General features: G+C 42.0%; 1 protein-coding gene across 2 annotated transcripts in view; it reads left to right on the forward strand.

Annotated features, from left to right (window-relative positions):
- Window positions 1–5,767: 5,767 nt before the first annotated feature.
- The window catches only part of LOC106579957 (sarcoplasmic/endoplasmic reticulum calcium ATPase 2a), a 47,839-nt gene continuing 32,073 nt past the window's right edge, over window positions 5,768–21,533 (forward strand). For both annotated transcript variants that reach the window (XM_014160407.3, XM_014160408.3), the window contains exons 1-5: window positions 5,768–6,266; window positions 7,228–7,245; window positions 7,346–7,428; window positions 10,202–10,306; window positions 12,046–12,184. In XM_014160407.3, coding sequence (XP_014015882.1) covers window positions 6,149–6,266; window positions 7,228–7,245; window positions 7,346–7,428; window positions 10,202–10,306; window positions 12,046–12,184 — 463 coding nt within the window. In that variant the 5' untranslated portion in view covers window positions 5,768–6,148. The remainder of the gene's footprint in view (window positions 6,267–7,227; window positions 7,246–7,345; window positions 7,429–10,201; window positions 10,307–12,045; window positions 12,185–21,533) is intronic.

Here is a 21,533-nt window from a genome sequence, read left to right on the forward strand (position 1 = left end):
ATTATATGTAGTAGAAAGTGATGGGTTAGAAGAAGCCTTCATAACCAACCCATAAAGTAATATTTAACATCCATATATGGCCAGCTATGTAAACCTTAACATTGATTTATCCTGCAATAGATGTCGTTCAATTGGTAACATACATTTTAATCTTCTTCTAATGTCTCTTAAGGGGAAAGTTATCTAAAAGTAACTGAATGTAATCAGATTACATTACTGAGTTTGGGTAATCCAAACGTTACATTACCGATTACAATTTTGGACAGGTAACTAACTAACTGTAATGGATTACATTTATTAAGTAACCTACCCAACCCTGTTGGTAATACTAATGTATGTAAATACTGGGTGTGGCTAGGTATGCAAACCTAGAGTGTGGATCACAATCTATGCTGGTACATAGACTTTCAAGATAAGGAAACCAATATTTTTCAATTTTGGTTAACTAAGAAGAACCAAACAAGTGAATTGAATGTGCCACATCTAGGCCTATGTCTTCATTATCCCATGTCAAAGTACATTGATCTTGGGTTACTGTAAATTAGTTAATGGCTTTTCAGTTTGCTCATTTAATAATTCAGAGCAAATACTGGAGCCTGGAGAGCGAGCAGGCTTTCGTTACACCCCTCTGATTCAGCTAATCATGGACTAAAAACAATATGTTTTATTTTAACAAGGTGTGTTAATGATGTGCTGGAATAAATGCATGTAGGCCTACACCTAGTAGTCCTAGAACCTGAGTTGGAGAACCCTGAACTAGGGCCTTACTGATCCTGGGAAAGGAAAATGTATCAACCTGATTTTCTATATCTGACTACTACAAAGTTGGAGGATTGTTGTTTGACAATGTCTGTCACTGGCTGCAAACTAATGGCAAACTCTTGGTAAATAGAATTTTGCCTAACTGTCCTTACTTTCGAGTAAACATTTCCGGACTCCTTCTGTCCAACAAGAGTAGCCCACAGGCGGAATATGCAAGAAAGGGGCCGTGTTGAGGTCGTCACTAGTTACCACAGCCACAAAGTCAGAAGGCCCGCTTTACTTAACCAATCAGATGAGGGAGTGTGATGCCGCGTATTCCGGTTCGAAGGAAACACCTAATTTTCGAGATTGCCTACCTTGAGTTCAAATTTTGAAGACCAAATTAGTAAATACATTCAGGAACAAGAATTGACAACATCACTAAAATTCATAACATTGAGAAAGTTTTGGGCAAAAGGCCATGTTTTCTTTTTTGTATAACTTGTAGCTATTTGAGGGCGTTTTTCTCAGAACATTTACAAAACAGTTTGCAGGTATATTCACTGTAATGTTCAACATCTCCTTGTCCCAGTCTGTAATCCCCACGTTTTGAGAGAACCACCATCATTCATGTTCATGCCACAATGACTACCGCCCTGTAGCACTCACATCTGTAATCCTGAAGTGCTTTGAGAGGCTGGTTATGGCACACATCAACTCCATCATCCCAGACACCCTAGACCCACTCCAATTTGCATACCGCCCCAACAGATCCATACACGACGCAATCTCAACTCCACTCCACACTGCCCCCACCCACCTAGATAAGAGGAATATCTATGTTAGAATGCTGTTCAACATCATTGTCCCCTCCAAGCTCGTCACCAAGCTTAGGACCCTGGGACTGAACACCTCCCTCTGCAACTGGATCCTGGACTTCCTGACTGGCCGACCCCAGGTGGTGAGGGTAGGCAGCATCACCTCCGCCACGCTGACCCTCAACACGGGGGCCCCACAAGGGTGTGTGCTTAGTTCCCTCCTGTACTCCCTGTTTACCCACGACTGCATGGCCATGCACAACTCCAACATCCTCATCAAGTTTGCTGATAACATGACGGTTGTAGGCCTGAATACAGACGGTGATGAGACTGCCTACAGGAAGGAGGTCAGTGACCTGGCAGTGTGGGTCCGTAACAACAACCTCTCCCTCAATGTCAGTAAGACCAAGGAGCTGATCGAGGACTACAGGAAACGGGGGGACGAGCACGCCCCTTCCACATACACAGGGCTAAAGTGGACCAGGTCGAGAGCTTCAAGTTCCTCAGTTTCCAAATCACTAAGAACTTAATGGTCCACACACGTGCACAGTTGTGAAAAAGGCGCGACAGCACCTCTTCCCCCTCAGCAGGTTGAATAGGTTTGGCATCAGCCCTCAAATCCTCAAAGTTCTACACCTGTACCATTGAGAGCATCTTGACTGGCTGCATCACTGCTTGATGTGGCATTTCACTAGTATAATAAGGGATTCCATTCCAAGCACACATTTTACATTTTAGTCATTTAGCAGACGCTCTTATCCAGAGCGACTTACAGTAGTGAATACATACATTTCATGCATTTTTTTAAAATGTTTTATTTTTTTTGTACTGGCCCCCCGTGGGAATCGAACCCACAACCCTGGCGTTGCACATACTATGCTGGTGTTGCAAACACCATGCTCTACCAACTGAGCCACAGGGAAGACCCACACATGAGTTTAGTGCCTCGTTCAAGTGCTAGACGGAACTCTGAAATGTCTCACTTGCTAACTGGTTGTAGTCATACACGAACCACGTTCAACCAGTTAGCAAGTCGGTAATTTCAGAGTTCCGACTAGCACTTGAACGCGGCACTAAACTTGTGTGCTTGGAATGGAGTCTTCTGTAGTGGGAAATTTTGTTAAGATCCCCAACGGTCGGTCCCAACATTAACATGCAATGCTTGCGGTACTGTTTTGGAAGCATAAGGACCTTGTTTTTCATATCAGAGAGAAATAATTTTCAAAAAACAAAAGGTTAAATTGATACACACCTTGATAGGGTTATGGTTAGTGTTCCCACACAACCGTATCTTCATGTTATAACGCTTATTTACGGAAAACGACGGAAGACGAAGCGACCACCTTTACACTGAACAAAAATATAAATGCAACATGTAAATTGTTGGTCCCATGTTTCATGAGCTGAAATATTTGTTGTATTTCTCTCCAATTTTGTGTATAAATGTTTACATCCCATGTAAGTGAGAATTTCTCCTTTGCCAAGATAATCCATCCACCTGACAGGTGTGGCATATCAAGAAGCTGATTAAACAGCATGATCATTACACAGGTGCACCTTGTGCGCGGGACAATAAAAGGCCACTCTAAAATGTGCAGTTTTGTCACACAACACAATGCCACAGATGTCTCAAGTTGTAAGGGAGCATGCAGTTGTTTTGCTGACAAGAGGAATGTCCACCAGAGCTGTTGCAAGATAATTTAATTTTCATTTCTCTACCATAAGCCGCCTCCAACATTGTTTTAGAGAATTTGGCAGTATGTCCGACTGGCCTCACAACCATAGACCACGCCAGCCCAGGAACCTCCACATCCGGCTTCTTCACCTGCGTGATCATCTGAGACAAACTACCTGGACAGCTAATGAAACTATAGGTTTGCTCAACTGAAGAATTTCTGCATAAACTGCACAGCCATTGAAGAGGAGTGGGACAACATTCCACAGGCCACAATCAAAAGCCTGTGTGAAGGAGATGTCACGCTGCATGTGGCACATGGCGGTCACACCAGATACTGACTGGTTTTCTGATCCACGCCTCTACTTTTTTTTTTACGGTATCTGTGACCAACAGATGCATATCTGTTTTCCCAGTCATGTGACATCCATAGATGAGGGGCTAATGCATGTATTTCAATTGAATTGCAACTCAGTAAAATCTTAGAAATTGTTGCATGTTGCGTTTTATATTTTTGTTAATTGTAGCTATCTAGCATGCTCTGAACACCTGTTTGAAAGTGTAGCTGAAGTGTAGTTTTGTTGGATGGATGCACCCATAGCTGTATGGATCTGTGCAAAACTGCTACAGTAAGTGTATATTTTTTATTTTAAGGATTCTTTCTCGCTGATGAAGAGAACATGTCCATATGTTTCGAAAGCCGTATTGCAAGCAATGATTATTGACGTTTCTAAACGTTAAAACACAGCGTTGGGATTGTATTTTATATGAGGCAGTCGTGTGCTAAGCTAATGGCTGAGAACTAGAGAGAAGGCAGAATGGAGCCAAGAGTTTGAGAGAGCTACGATTAGTTATTCTATTTGATAGACCAATGTTGTTTGTTTCCTTACAAGCCTTTCATTCTAATAGTAATATGTCATATTCTGGACCTTCAACAGATGCACAGCAGTTGGCAGGGAAAAAATTCAGTTGGAAGAGTAAAAATATCCCATTCAATGGTGTTCCGTTTGAAGTTGTGGGCACAGAGACATATGAATGCCACCAGGGGAACGACATACAAACAAAAGCCAAAGAGAAATATGCTGCTGCAATGAACAAGGAGGCGTTAAGTTCAAAGACAGATCAGTGTCGTTTAAACCATACACTTTCACAACATTCATTTAATTGTAATAATGTTGAAGTACAAACTATGGAATGTTCCTCAATGAAATTGAAGATGGGACTTTAAATGAATGTCCCAACTCAGTGATCACTAAAGATCCCATGGCACTTATTGCAAGATTAGGTAATGATGAGTACCGTTTTATGTGTAATCTGTATATTAAATTGTACTCCTATAATGTAATGCTGTGTATAAAAGTACCATGTATTTAAAGTGTATGAATTATGTATATTAAACAAAATATATGTTTAAAAAAATATATATACTTTTGTCCTCGGAAGAGGGGGGTGGATGGGCTAGATAAATACATGCAAATAAAGAGTAAGTTAGTGTGGTGAGATTCCCCTTATACTATAAAGAGATTTGGGTGTCTAGAAAAGTGCCATGTAAGTACAATAAATTATTATCATTACATGTTTTGCCATCTTCCATAGCTTGAAGACTATGACATGGAAACTGGCACAAAATACCAAAAAGGTGGACTACAAGGCAATGTTAAGTTTAATAAATAATTGACTGTAGTATTTTTTTTATTTAACCTTTATTTAACTAGGCAAGTCAGTTAAGAACAAATTCTTATTTACATTGACGGCCTAACCCGGCCAAACCCGAACGACGCCAGGCCAGTTGTGCGCCACCCTTTGGGGCTCCCAATCACGGCCGGATGTGATACAGCCTGGATTCGAACCAGGGACTGTAGTGACGCCTCTTGCACTGAGATCCACTCGGTAAGTGCCTGGGTACCAAATAAAGTAACAGGGTTGAAGTTTTCATCTTAAATCAGCCAATTTCAAACATTGACATTTCTGTGAACATTTCTGTGAAACTATGTACGTTTTACTTGTGGATTACTTATGGATTCTGTAAATAAAAATCGAAAATCAAGATATACCAATTTGTTTGTCTACATGCCATTTTAAAAACAATGCAGATGTTGGAGTAAACCTATTTTGGGTTAAGACAAGTAACTATGAATAAGGGCAAACATCCTGATAAGCTTGCAAACTGAGTTTTTGAATAAGACATCCAATTACCACTTTGCATTTAGAACGGTTGGTTTTAATATAGCTAGTAAATAACCAAATCTTTGATGGATCTCTAGATAAAATAAATGCGTCTCTCGTCTACTTCTGCAAGACGGTCGGCATAATCGTCATCATACTCTCTCATCTGATTGGTCGTTTCCAACGAACTGTAAACCGGCATACGCGTCATTACACTCCCTCATATGATTGGTCGAGTATTCGGACCTTCTGACTCTGGCTGTCATCACATTCCCTCATCTGATTGGTCGAGTAGGCGGGCCTTCTGACTTTGTGGCTGTGGTAACTAATGACGACCCAGTGTTGAGGCACTTTCAATAAAATCAGATCAGCGCTACAGTTTGTTACCACTGAAGCTGTGAGCTGTGCCAGGAGAGGTGGATTTAGGTCAGCGCAAGGATTGGACCGGCTGATTGCAGCCCTTAACATTGGCGATTGCTGCACTCTTTTCCACCATTTTTGGGGAGATAAGAGGACACCCAAAGTAACATTTATTGAGGGAGGAAGAGTCATTTTTCGTTCTAATTAGCTCGTTTATCAGCCTACCAATTTACGGACAATTTCTTATTCGTATCATCGACATCTGGCCTTTCGGTGAAAGCATATTTCACAGTTGGCAAGCTGTATTTCTGCTGAAAGGTTTTAATTTTAAAGAGACGGAGGCAGCTGAGTAAACAAAGTACAACTGACAAGAAGCCCACCAACCACCATGGATAACGCTCACACAAAGAGCGTTGAAGAAGTTTATAGCCATTTCTCCGTCAACGAAAGCACTGGACTTGGTTTGGACCAGGTGAAACGTCAAAAGGAGAAATGGGGCTCGAACGGTATGTGAACCTCTACACCTTTACTAGTAGTACCGGTAGCTATTTAGCTAATGTTCGCTATATGTCACTTATGAGGGAACATGATACGGTCATTTAGTCCCACTGTTAGCTAAAGTTACCTAGGAGTTACACATTGGGGTAAATGTCAGCCCCATCACTCGGCTCGGTCACGGACTGAATTAATTTGGCTGATGTCATCGTAGACAACCTCGTGGGTTTCAATCTTGTACCAAGTAGCTAGAAAGTAGTCGGTTACATCGGGGAATTGTTATATTATTGTAAGGGTATTTTAAACCAGGTATACAAGTGTAGACCGCTGACGTGTGCCTTGGCATTCTGATGTGATGGCCAGCCTGGGACAGTTGGGACAGCATAGCCGCTCGCCATGGGCATGGCACAGGCCTAGCTAGCTAACAGTTAATGATGCTAGTTAGCTAACGCAAGCCGGTTCATAGGATCCTGGGTTCTGTAGTTTTTCCTAGCTGTTCACACAAGAAACGAGGCTCGATTCCCGATTTTTAAGCTCATGAAAGCGTCTACTGGATGACATAAAATAGATTGGGTGCGTCTGACACCATTCAAGGTGACCTCTGAGAAAATGGGTTCAAAAAGTTACCTGATGTGTCACCACCGTGAATTCAAACATTGATTGTGCAATATGATTACCATCTACGACTTGCTACTGTTAATGACTCAGCCGAACACAAGACTCGGTGAATGCAATTAAATCCAAACCCTGTTTTTCCATGTTGCCTATAGCAAAGTTTTAGCTTTGCAAAATCTGAACCAGGACATATGGGGTTTAGTTGGGGTCATTGGGAGTCAAATGGGGTGGAGATAAACAAATTGCAGTGCCATATGTTTGATTGTCAGAATTAACAGCATTAGCTACTAAAACATTACTAATGTAATGGTGTGTTTCTCTTTTCCCTGTATGCACTTTGGATTGACCCATCTCCAGAGTTACCTGCTGAAGAAGGTAATAACACGTAATTAAAATAGTTTGTTGTGAAAGTTAAACCTATGTGCTACAAATTCTTCTTGATTTGATGTATTTGTACATCTCTTTCATTCCACAGGGAAGTCTCTATGGGAGCTTGTTGTTGAACAATTTGAAGATTTACTTGTACGAATTCTTCTGCTGGCAGCTTGTATATCTTTTGTAAGTATATCGCTTAGACTCTTTGTTTTTTAGATCGGGTTTAGAACACACACTAACTTTGGTACTGCTGCTGCTTGCCATGGGCCTGGAATTTGGTCATAAACCTTTAGTGACCGCTGTATTGTGAATGTATTAGATTGTTTTGGTTTATTACACAGCAGTGACAATCCCACAGACATGCTGTGTTAAGTTGTCATAGAAACAAACTCTTAAATCATCTGCTTGCTGTTCAGAGTTGCTGATGAAAGCACATCAGTAGGAGTGGGCTGTCTGGCATGGAAAGAGAAAGTGTATCTTTTGGCTTAGTGGCATGAGACGTGTGGACAGCAAGTGCAAATGTCTTCTGTTTGAATGTCTAGGCTCAGGTTACATTCACAGATCAGGCAGCCAAACAGCTGAGAAGGCTAGCTACACATTTGAGGAATGGTGATGACAGCAGCTGCTTGACTCGAGTTGCTATCACCATGTGTCTAACAAGACATTTGAGTCGTCTTTTACTCTCGCAGTGTAATCACTTCCTCTCCTCTGCCTCGTTATTTGGAGTAACAAGCCTATCCACAAGCTAAATGGTTTGATAGAAATGTAACTGACAGCGATGTAGCCTAATTTTCATTGTTCTGCAGTATTAGCAGTGTACTGCTACATCAGTGTTTACTATTCATGTTTTTTTGGTAGTGGACAGAAGGATGTTTTTGCACGGGAAAGGATTACAATGTAGTGTCAAACTATGTACATTGACTTGAGGAGATGAGGTCCTTTTGAGACCAGTATGGAGGTTTCAAGGGCTGTAATCTATAATCCCAGTGTGTGCCAGTCTGCTAGAGGAGCTGGTATGCAGTGCCCAGCCCTGCGATATGGTGGTGTTGGTGGTTGCTGTCTGACGGGTACAGGGCACCACTCAAGACCAAATTTGGGCTCTGACCTTCAGTAGGAGGGCATTCCCCAGATGAATGCACCATGCCTTCTCCCATGCACCACACTCCCATACTTTTGGTCGATTGTCAGTTGTTAAGTCAGATCCAATGATGGGCGAGTAGTAGGCTAATGAAATAACAAGCGGGTGCAGCAGAACTTGCAGCAGGGTGTTCATGATGCGGCTTTGTCCCGTTAAAGTGAATTTGTGCAACACATGTCGTGTGCTCTTATTCTCAGTAGATAACATGCAAAATAGTCTTGCTCCCAGAAGAGTGTTTTTATCTCCGGTTTGTGAGAGAGGAAGAGTGCAGAGTTGGGGAATGGCTATGTTAAGTGAAATCTGTTGGTTGTGACCGATTACTGCAGCAGTAGTCCTGGTAACTGGTTTGTTAGATGTGGTAAGGTGGCTGGCTGTTGGTTTCAACGGCTCATATTTGACATGCATACTATGCATGATACTTATGGCTACTGAGGGCCATTGATAAATGTGTCCAAATGTACTGTTATGTGCTGACACTGAAATGACATACAGCAACATATCAAGACGATCTGTTATAAACTGTAGTCTTACTGTATTTTCGGTGTTAGATTTAAGTTTTCGAATTTCAAATGTCTGATGTGCAAAATTGACCATAAATGATATAAAAACAGAGATTTCATTTGGAACTTTAAGTCAACAATGTGCGTTTTATAAAGAGTTGGCTATGTATTGCTCAGTACAGCAAACTCGTTAAATAATCACTCCAAATAAAATCACGGTGCTAGATTACGATGAGGTTCATGGTATTTCAAAGGTACTACGCAAAGGATTTTGTTGAATTTTTGCGTTGTAATTTCAGAAAATGCCCATAATATATCTGGCGCTAATAATGGAATAGTGTTTTCACTGTATTACATACCCACCAGTGTTGTTTGGTTGTGATTTTCGCCTATTTAGGGCTCCTGCCTGAGCGACATCTGTCAAAAATGTTCTGACTTTGCGGCTATGTTATCTGAAAATCGCTATCATTTCCTGGTTGCAAAAAGTCTACACTGTTCGCTCAATTTCTGTTTGTGAGACAACAGGCACTGAATAGTGTAGGGAATCATTGTACCATCTAAATCGTTGTGAAATGTATTTTGAATAAGAACAAATATATTTTTTACAGCTGTTTGAAGCTGGTGGACCAAAACCGGAAAAAAAACAAAGTTACTTTCTGTTCCGGTCCACTAGCTTCAAACAGCTGTAAAAACGATACCTGGCGGGAGAAATCAATAGGCTAATATCACAGCCAATCAAAACACTGGCGGGTAAGTAATACTGTGAAACACTATCATTCCACTATTACTGCAGCTATATTATGGACATTTTCTGAAATTACAATTCAAAAATTCAACAAAATCCTATGTGTTGCACCTTTAGCACATTGCTTTTGAACTTGGAAAATGTTGTCTGGCTTTGGTGTTAAATGAGCTCAAAGCTTTAGAAAATGTTTTAACATCTAAACAAATGTGTTGTATCCATTTTGTTTAAATGTGTTACTCTTGCACTGATATCCTGCTGTAAATCTTCTGATGTAACTTTTTGTATGTTCATCTTGTTGTCATTTATGTAAAAAATGGAGCTCACTCAACAAAATGTACATTTCTATGCATTTCTACCACTGCTAAGTAAATCAGTCGTATCAGAATGCATACACATTCTCCGTGGACATTTAGTTTAACCTTATTTCACAGCAGTTTTCTTAACATGATTCTGATCGCTTAAATGCATCGTAGTAAGCGTAACCAGGGGGAGAGATGTTGTTAATTACTCCTATGCTATCTCCTATGTGGAATCATGTCAATAATGGATCATCGTTGTCTTGTTTACCTTTAGGTCTTGGCCTTGTTCGAGGATGGAGAAGAAACAATCACAGCCTTTGTGGAGCCTTTTGTAATCTTACTCATTCTTATAGCCAATGCCATCGTGGGTGTGTGGCAGGTGAGCAACTTGCATGACGTAATTTAGACATCTTTTACAGTATTTTGAATGTCGATGTTCAGTGTGGCATTGCAATGTCAATGACAGTATTCCCGAAACTCTTGTTTTGGTGCAGGCTGTGGAAAGGAATACTTATTGTATGCAACTAGCTAGCGACTATAGGCAAAACAGCTACCATAAAGAGTTGTAGGTAGGAGAATCCACAAGTCTCATACATTCCGTTCATTGGTCACATGGCAGTTTTATGCTTTCCTTTCTTTAAGGACTTGCTGTTCAATGGTAGATGAAAGTAGATGAAAACTGAGGCAAGGAAGAAAGTGGGTCACTGACTACATTTGAGAAGGTTTAGGCGTGACCAAAGTGACAATCCCTCCTCTTGCTCAGACTTCATGTCTGTTGCTTTAATTATGTTTACACCCATGGTCTCTTAGCCATTCTCTAATGTTTGCAGTCTTTGCAAAGAGAAATTTGGCTGTAGCAACTACCAACACAAATTGGCTGGATGCTCCCTTAGGATTTATTAATTCAGTCTAAATTCCTGCATGAGTTTGTCCAGAACTAGGTTACATTTCCTCAGTCTGTCGGAGTTTAACATTCCATAGATGGCATGTTTGTGAGCAAATGGTCTTGAACATTTGAATCCAGTCCATAATGCATTTCTGTGTAGTCAAAGAATGGAATAAATGATAGTTGTCTTTTTTACTCTGTTTCGATGCCCATTTTCTTGTCAGACCTTTTGTCACACTGGTTGACTTTGCTTGCACTGCCAGGCAGCCCCTAGGAGGAATGTTCAGTAAGCTAAGCCAGTGCATGCCATGGAGTAGACTTACTCAACAGGAAGTGATGCAACTGGCCATCCCTGCCCTGATAGGCTCTCACTAACTGATATGTTGAAGTTGGCCTAGAAATGTGGACTTTAGAACTAAGCATTCTGTTCTAAGTGATTGAGTGAACGTGACTTTGGCATGGGGTGACGGTTCTTATTTAGCTGCTGTTTTCATAAATTACTAGTATATGTGACTGACACAATGTTTACTACTTGCACTTCTGTTTTCTTAATCATTAAAATATTGTAGACTGAATATGCACAGTTAAAATTAAGACTTGTTCCCTTTTAAAAATGTGTTAAGGTTTGCCATATGTAACTTTTTTGGGGGGGGGGGCCTGACCAAATTCACATAGAAATTAGAGTTATATCTGTTAATCTAATTGAAAGCGGGTATATGAAGCTGTAGATCTGTTCTATGTGTGCTATTTCTATGATTTGTGCCTTTTTAAATTAACCCACCTATGTCTGCCGAAAGATATTTCACAGGGTTTTAGATTGTACAATGATTCTGAAATTAGGAAAACGATTAGAATTTTAGCAACCATGAAATGGCGGAGCGATTTCTGCATATTGCACCTTTTAAAAAAATATATATTTTCAGATTTTAAAGTAGGCGAAGGCAAATCTCCTGGTCCTTGTCATGCATTAAAGGCACAATCTCTAAGATCTCCTGCTGTCTTTGAATTCAAAACTGGTTCTATTTCACCAGCCCCATCCATCAGTTAACAAAACAAAGTGGCATGGTTAGGCTGTTGAAGTTTGGGCCTTTAATTGAACCCACATATCTGCAGTTTGTGGGATAGTGAAAAAGTAAAATGGACTTATTTGAATTTGCATCTATAATGTCGTCAGATCATCAAGTTCAATTTCAAATGTGTGAGCAAACGGTCAACATTTCTAATCTACACAGGAACGCAATGCTGAGGATGCCATTGAAGCCCTAAAAGAGTACGAGCCTGAGATGGGCAAGGTCTACCGCCAGGACAGGAAGACCGTTCAGAGGATCAAGGCCAAAGAAATCGTGCCGGGAGACATTGTAGAGGTTTCTGGTAAGGCAGCCCTGTCTTTCTCGCTGCTTTAGGATGCATTAGACTATTTCTCATAATTCAGTCATTTTGCTTATGAATAAGTATTGTTTTAAGGTTTAATTAAAAACAGTTATTATTCTTTGTTAGAAAAATATTTCCCTTTAATAGTTTAACACTGTAGAAAAAAAGGACAGTCCTGATCTCTTTTTACACAAAACAGCATTGTTTTTAGCCTTTGCTTTTTATGACACCTCATTCAGGTAAATGCTATTTTTAAAAGGGCTCATGAGTCCAGGCAAGGTCAGGCTGACGTTTTAGCAGTAAAAGCTCATTTCAATTCCCCTCATCCCCTAGTCCCACTGCAGAGGTGACTCACCCTACAGGAGTGGTGTATTTTGGGATGTTTCTATTAACCCATTGTCCCAGATGACTAGGCACTAGTGCTGCTGAAGGCCTCTCGGATCATGTGCGCATGTTTCCTGGGGGTGCTTAACTCACCAGGGTGCACTGAACACACCACCTTGATGAGTCTCGCATGCGGTTCAACCGTAGCTAAAACATCCCCCTTGGAGCCGGTAAACTCAACCTTTGAGTGGCTTGTCTCCCGTTTTCTCAGTGCAGCTGGTAAAAGAGGCTGGTATGACTCACCCAAAGACAGTGACTCTAGCACTTTAGCGAAGAGCGAGACGTCTCTGGTTTTGAGAGGAATGCGTCCTGGGCAGCACCTGGCTGCAGTGCAGCGGGGGATGGACGTATTGAACTGATGTGGCGTTGAATGCTGGAGTCCTTGAAGGGCTAACGTTATCATGATACTTCGTTTAACCCTAAGCCATAGAGGTGATGCGGTGTTTTTTTTGCGCAAAGTGGTGGGTTTATTTTAAGCCTGGATAGGCTGTCTAGATGATAAAATCATGGTGTATTTATAGCAGGCAGTGACAGTAGGGAAGATGGCCGGTGTCTGGTGCCCCCCCCCCCCCCCCTTCTCTGGGGAACATTGTTGCAGTGTGAGACAGTTTTTGGTAGGGCTCCAGAGTCACCTTGAGAAGGGCACCGTCAGCACTGCGTGCATTAGCTGCTCGCTAATTTCTATTAAACCAATTGTGTTAGTTAGTGATGGAAAATTAGGTTTGGGGGGTAGATGTTTGACAATGGCTTCATAATAGTATGCTTATCTAAGTGGGTCCTGGCAGTCTTAGTGGGTATTCTGTATAGTTGCCTTTATTTGATGCACAGGAATTTTTGTCAAAGACTGGTCCTGCTGTGTGAATTCCAGCCTCTGTGCCTCCTATGATTGTTTAGTGTGGGCATGATTGGTTGTGTGCTCTATGTTCACCCAGGAAAATGGCTAACATCCTTGCTCGGACTTCCAGAGAGTGGCCGGTAAAGCAGATATTGTCAGTGATGCGTTGTGCATGCTATCAGGTGGACATTGAGAAGCTCACCTAAAAGAGGGCATATGGGTCAATTCTGCAGAGCCTTTTTTATATTGGTTTCTGTGATGTTAATTTCTGAATAATGATTTTTGATCAAAGTCCCAGTGTGACCCCCCCCCCCCCCCGCCAGCAGGAGGGCTGGTTGTGACGCAGATGCCAGCTCACTGCTGAGGCAGAGGACGCAGGCTGCAGTGACTGGCTGAGCTGTGAGCAGAATACTAAACGGGCCATCTCTGGCCCTGCCCTGCCTGTCAGCCAGCCTCTCGCTCCGCTCCACTCCGAGCCCATTTCTCCTTCCCAGCTCCTGTAAGCCCTCTGGAGGTAGACACAGTTAGCTCTCTCCTTCTCAACTCTCATAAGCCCACATGGGACATCCACAGTCTAGAGATGGTGCTTTACTCTCTGCAGATGTGTTTACTGTCCGGAAGATTATAGCCCAGTGTTGGTTTTCATGACTGTTTTTATTGTAGCTAATGCATTTCTCAGTACATCCTCTGGCTGGGCTGGCTGTCCTCTTGCTGTATCTGTGTACTGTAGTTCATCCTTGTCCAGCCCAAGCTGTCTGACCCAGCACTGTCAATACAGGGATGCTGTGCTGAGGTTTGCTGTCACTGCTGTTCTTACTAAACTAATCTGCAGCTATGTGATGTCAGCTTTCCTTGACTGCTGTTCCAGGCAGGGTTCCAGACTGCAACCATTTAGTTGCATTTTGTGACCCTTTGACTTGGCTGTGCGAATAAATGTTTTAATTTAACTCATCGGTGGGAGCTGCACATTCTACATGGTCACCTCACTCAAAATGTTTTTTTTTTTAGGTGGCTTAAAACATTATTTGGTCAAACAGTAAAATACATTATTCTCATGATTCCTGCCTGTACATGTTTCGCTGGGGCCTGCTGCGATGTCGAACGAGTCACTTGCTTTCCTTTCCCGGAGAAAAAGTGTTCTGATTGATTAATTCGATGAAACAAACCGATATCTTGTCAGAGGTATAATTTTTATTTCTCAACTCTCCATTTTGAGCTTAATAGCAACTATTTTACAACCAAGATACAGTCCATTCAGAAAGTATTCAGACCCCTTGAGTTTTTCCACATTTTATTACGTTACAGCCTTATTCTAAAATAGATGTAATAGTTTTTTCCTCTCATTAATCTACACACAATACCCCATAATGACAAAAAAAATGTTATGTATAATTTCTTTTTTGGGAAATATCACATTTACATAAGTATTCAGACCCTTTACTCAGTACTTTGTTGAAGCACCTTTGGCAGCGATTACAGCCTCGTCTGAGCACGGCCGGATGTCTCTCACACCCTCCCGTAGCACCCAAGTCTTTGCAATCGCAAAAAACCTCTCCTCACATCAACCCTCAGCACTTTAATGTGCGAGTCTGTGTTTTATATGCTGACCTCACACCTCAACAAGCTTCTGATTTGGTCAGTGTCAATACTCCTGGCCACCATTGATTGGCAGATGTGTGAAGCAAATACATGTGCCCACAAGAGTTTTTCGAGGAAGTGAGCGAAACATCCACACTAGCTCAGCCATCCACATAGCGTAAAGAGCTGCGCGTGTGATTATTCAACTGGGAACATTTTCACGCTGGGAGAAATGTTAAAGCATGACGTCACAATCGGAACACAATCAGAACGATTGGGAAGAATCTTCTTCGCTGGGGAGATTTTTACATGACGCCACCAGGGAAAATGTTGGTCTGATGAGCTGTACCCTCTAGCCTGTCCCTCACAGCACCGTGGTTCAGACTGCTGCTGCTCCTGCTAGGAGATTCACTTATCTCTCAACCCCATAGTCACTCTTAATTTATCTCAGAACTTCAGGGAAATTAAAGAGATGGTTCTCTTCTCCCTGAATAGCTCAACATTGGCCATAAATGCAACGGCCATATGTTTTTTGTTTTGTTTTTTTACTTAAGGTGTTTATTGCACATAGCTAGTCATCAGCATAATGTGGTCTGTAGCCAGAGGTGTTGCATTTCTGCAGGAATCTGGGGGTTCTGGTCCCTGGCTGGTGCATGTTCTGTAAAATAGGGGCGCACATACAGTGAGGGGAAAAAAGTATTTGATCCCCTGCTGATTTTGTACATTTGCCCACTGACAAAGAAATGATCAGTCTATAATTTTAATGGTAGGTTTATTTGAACAGTGAGACACAGAATAACAACAAAAATCCAGAAAAACGCATGTCAAAAATGTTATAAGTTGATTTGCATTTCAATGAGGGAAATAAGTATTTGACCCCTCTGCAAAACATGACTTGGTGGCAAAACCCTTGTTGGCAATCAGAGGTCAGACGTTTTTTGTAGTTGGCCACCAGGTTTGCACACATCTCAGGAGGGATTTTGTCCCACTCCTCTTTGCAGATCTTCTCCAAGTCATTAAGGTTTCGAGGCTGACGTTTGGCAACTCGAACCTTCAGCTCCCTCCACAGATTTTCTATGGGATTAAGGTCTGGAGACGGGCTAGGCCACTCCAGGACCTTAATGTGTTTCTTCTTGAGCCACTCCTTTGTTGCCTTGGCTGTGTGTTTTGGGTCATTGTCATGCTGGAATACCCATCCACGACCCATTTTCAATGCCCTGGCTGAGGGAAGAAGGTTCTCAACCAAGATTTGACGGTACACGGCCCGTCCATCGTCCCTTTGATGCGGTGAAGTTGTCATGTCCCCTTAGCAGAAAAACACCCCCAAAGCATAATGTTTCCACCTCCATGTTTGACGGTGGGGATGGTGTTCTTGGGGTCATAGGCAGCATTCCTCCTCCACCAAACACGGCGAGAAGAGTTGCTGCCAAAGAGCTCCATTTTGGTCTCATCTGACCCCAACACTTTCACCCAGTTGTCCTCTGAATCATTCAGATGTTCATATGCAAACTTCAGACGGGCATGTATATGTGCTTTCTTGAGCAGGGGGACCTTGCGGGCGCTGCAGGATTTCAGTCCTTCACGGCGTAGTGTGTTACCAATTGTTTTCTTGGTGACTATGGTCCCAGCTGCCTTGAGATCATTGACAAGATCCTCCCGTGTAGTTCTGGGCTGATTCCTCACCGTTCTCATGATCATTGCAACTCCACGAGGTGAGATCTTGCATGGAGCCCCAGGCCGAGGGATATTGATAGTTCTTTTGTGTTTCTTCCATTTGCGAATAATCGCACCAACTGTTGTCACCTTCTCACCAAGCTGCTTGGCGATGGTCTTGTAGCCCATTCCAGCCTTGTGTAGGTCTACAATCTTGTCCCTGACATCCTTGGAGAGCTCTTTGGTCTTGGCCATGGTGGAGAGTTTGGAATCTGATTGATTGCTTCTGTGGACAGGTGTCTTTTATACAGGTAACAAGCTGAGATTAGGAGCACTCCCTTTAACCTCTATGGGCTAGGTGGGACGCAAGCGTCCCACCCGTGGTGCACTCCATCAACAGCAGGTGCATTTCAAGAGCGGCAAATTTGAATCCAAATAAATGTCAAAATTCAAATTTTTCAAACATACAACTATTTTACACCCTTTGAAAGATAAACAACTCCTTAATCTAACCACGTTTTACGATTTCAAAAAGGTTTTACGGCGAAAGCATAAATTTAGAGTATGTTAGGACGTACATTTACAAGAGTTGTGTGTAATGTTTTGTCAATTCAAAGACAGGATCACCAAAACCATAAAACCAGCTAAAATGATGCACTAACCTTTTACAATCTCCATCAGATGACACTCCTAGGACATTATGTTAGACAATGCATGCATTTTTAGTTCTATCAAGTTCATATTTATATCCAAAAACAGTGTTTTACTATGGCATTGATGTTGAGGAAATCGTTTCCCTCCAATAACCGGCAGTCAAGTCAGTACCACAAATTAAATAATTAAAATTAGAAAACATTGGTAAAATATTATATTGTCATTTAAAGAATTATAGATTTACATCTCTTGAACGCAATCAATTTGCCAGATTTAAAAATAACCTTACTGGGAAATCACACTTTGCAATAATCTGAGCACTGCGCCCAGAAAAATACGCGTTGCGATACAGACTAGACATCATGTTGGGGAGATCTAAAATCGAAAATACTATGTAAATAATCCATTACCTTTGATTCTCTTCATCAGATGTCACTTCCAGGTATCACAGGTCCATAACGAATGTAGTTTTGTTCAAAAAAGCTCATCATTTATGTCCAAAAATCTCCGTCTTGTTAGCACATGATCTAAGCCAGCCGGACTTCTCGTCATGAACGAGGGGAAAAAATATATTTACATTCGTTCAAACATGTCAAACGTTGTATAGCATAAATCATTAGGGCCTTTTTTAACCAGAACATGAATAATATTCAAGGTGGACGAATGCATTCTCTTTTATACCGTATTGGAACGAGGGTACCCAACATGAACTCGCGCGCCAGGTGTCTAATGGGACATCATCGTTCCATGGCTCTTGTTCGGTCAGATCTCCCTCCAGAAGACTCAAAACACTTTGTAAAGGCTGGTGACATCTAGTGGAAGCAATAGGAAGTGCCAAAATATTCCTCAGCCCCTGTGTTTTTCAATGGGATAGGTTTAAAGGTAATACAACACATCAGGTATCCACTTCCTGTCAAATGTCACAGGGTTTTGCCTGCCAAATGAGTTCTGTTATACTCACAGACACCATTCAAACAGTTTTAGAAACTTTAGAGTGTTTTCTAGCCATATATAATAAGTATATGCATATTCTAGTTACTGGGTAGGATTAGTAACCAGATTAAATCGGGTACATTTTTTTTATCCAGCCGTGCAAATACTGCCCCCTAGCCCTAACAGGTTAAGAGTGTGCTCCTAATCACAGCTCCTTACCTGTATTAAAGACACCTGGGAGCCAGAAATCTTTCTGATTGAGAGGGGGTCAAATACTTATTTCCATCATTAAAATGCAAATCAATTTATAACAGTTTGGACATGTGTTTTTCTGAATTTTTTGTTGTTATTCTGTCTCTCACTGTTCAAATAAACCTACCATTAAAATTATAGACTGATCATTTCTTTGTCAGTGGGCAAACGTACAAAATCAGCAGGGGATCAAATACTTTTTTCCCTCACTGTACTGATAGGGGCCAGTCAGTGTTGGGTTGGGTGAAGGATGAGGGGGAGGATTGCTCAGCTGTTCCTATTGTTTGGACAGCAAGATGACCTTGTAGGGAAGTCGGTGGTAGATGGCGATCCCACCCCTCCAAGCCTAATGCTCAGACGCTACACATCAGCACCCTCCATGGCCTGGGATTCCAGACACCCAGCATGGCATGTGGCATTTTGTGTGGGCCTGGCCAGCGTTTGCTGTCACTGTGGGGTCTTTTGGTGAGTGTTGGGTCAGCAGGAGGCACAATGTCTGGCTGGGTCTTGGATGAATGAGGCGGAGGGAATTGTATGTACTTGAAAAGAGGGCAGTATGCACTAAATAACCTGCTGTTCATTTAGCCTATATTGTTGTTCAACATTATCAATTCATTTAGACATTTCACAGTGTCAATAAAGACTAAGGGTACAAACCAACCGTTAAGCAACAATTTTCGTCATGTTTGCATTGCCCTTGCGTTTGAGTTTTGAACTACACTGTGGCAGCTAACCTTGAGGCATGTCCTGAATTGACTGCTGTGAATCTGCGCAATGCTGTCTGGTTAGTAGAAGTCGCTGTAAATGGTCTGACCCTGGAGAGGCTGTTAAGAGGATCCAGAGATTGACCTTCACACCAGGGGAAAGTGACAGGAACATCAATACCCTTCAGAGCTTCCTCTTTTACCATGGTCAGACTGTAGCCTTGTCCACAGCTTCTCATGACCACATGTGGAACGGTGCATTACAATATTAAGAAGACTGCTGTGTGGAGAGGGAAGGTAGGATGAGTCATCAACACTCCCCTTTCATTAGGCTAGGTATAGGGATTAGCAGGCAGAAGTTTTAAATGTAGACTCAGCTAAATGACGTTGCCATGAGCAGCACCGCAGATATTGAGCTGAGCGAGATGCAAGACTTCACTTTGTCACACACAGTATCTGTGCATGTGCAGGGGTTCGCTTCATGCTGTTCACAACGTGGTAGTCACAGGACCAAAACAGCAGAGGTGGAGCCTCGCGCGTCAATAATCTTAGTTGTTGTGGAAATTGACCCACTATGCTGTTTACTTTCTGCATCTACATCAAATCGCTGAGTCTACCTTTTAATTACAACCTTTTCATGGTGTTGATGGCAACAAAACGCACTAAGTAATGGTATAGGGAAAGGACCATCCAGAGGTCTTCTTTAACTAATCATTTAAATGTCTGAGATGCTACAGTGCATTCGGAAAGTATTCAGACCCTTTGACTTTTTCCACATTTTGTTATGTTACAGCCTTATTCTAAAATGGATTAAAAACAAAAAGCCCTCAATCTAAACACAATACCCCATAATGACAAATGAAAACAGGTTTTTAGAAATGTTTGCAAATGTATAAAAATAAAAACAGATACCTTATTTACAAAAGTATTCAGACCCTTTGCAATGAGACTTGAAATGTAGCTCAGGTGCTTCCTGTTTCCATTGATCATCCTTGAGATGTTTCTACAACTTGATTGGATTCCACTTGTGGTAAATTAAATTGATTGGACATGATTTGGAAAGGTACAAACCGGTCTATATAAGGTCCCACAGCAAAAACCAAGCCATAAGGTCAAAGGAATTGTCTGTAGAGCTCCGAGACAGGATTGTGTCGAGGCACAGATCTGGGGAAGGGTACCAAAAAAATTTCTGCAGCATTGAAGGTTCCCAAGAACCGAGACCTCCGTCATTCTTAAATGGAAGAAGTTTGGAACCACCAAGACTCTTCCTAGAGCTGGCTGCCCGGCGCAATCGGGGGAGAAGGGCCTTGGTCAGGGAGGTGACCAAGAACCCGATGGTCACTCTGACAGAGCTCCAGAGTTCCTCTGTGGATATGGGAGAACCTTCCAGAAGGACAACCATCTCTGCAGCACTCCACCAATCAGGCCTTTATGGTAGAGTGGCCAGATTACATTTTACATTTGACATTTTAGTCATTTAGCAGACACTCTTATCCAGAGTGACTTACATTAGTGAATGCATACATTTCATACAATTTCATACATTTTTTTTCTTTCTGTGCTGTAATCAGTAAGAGGCACATGATAGGCACATGATAGCCCCCTTGGAGTTGCCAAAAGGCACCTAAAGGACTCAGACCATGAGAAACAAGATTCTCTGGTCTGATGAAACCAATATTGGACTCTGTTCTGAATACCAAGCGTCACGTCTGGAGGAAACCTGGCACCATCCTACTGTGAAGCATGGTGGTGGCAGCATCATGCTGTTGGGATATTTTTCAGAGGCAGGAACTGGTGTACTTGGCAGGATCCAGGGAAAGATGAACGGCGCAAAGTACAGAGAAATCTTTGATGAAAACCTGCTCCAGAGCACTCAGGACCTCAGACTGGGGTGAAGGTTCACCTTCCAATAGGACAATGACCTAAGCACACAGCCAAGACAACACAGGAGTGGCTTCGGGACAAGTCTCTGAATGTCCTTGACTGGCCCGGACTTGAACCCGATCGAACATCTCTGGAGAGACCTGTAAATAGCTTTGCTCCCCATCCAACCGGACAGAGCTTGAGAGGATCTGCAGAGAAGATTGGGAGAAACTCCCCAGATATAGGTGTGCCAAGCTTGTAGTGTCATACCCAAGAATTGCTACCAAAGGTGCTTCAACAAAGTACTGCAGAAAGGGTCTGAATACTTATGGAAATCTAATATTTCAGTAAAAAAAATTATACATTTGCAAAAATGTCAGTATGGGATATTGTGTGTAAATTGATGAGGGGGGATTCAATTTTAGAATAATGCTGTAACGTAACAAAATGTGGAAGAAGTCAAGGGGTCTGAAAACTTTACGAATGCACTGTA

The sequence above is a fragment of the Salmo salar genome, chromosome 20 (genome assembly GCF_965601325.2).
Source record: "Salmo salar chromosome 20, fSalSal1, whole genome shotgun sequence".
Lineage (NCBI taxonomy): Eukaryota > Metazoa > Chordata > Actinopteri > Salmoniformes > Salmonidae > Salmo > Salmo salar.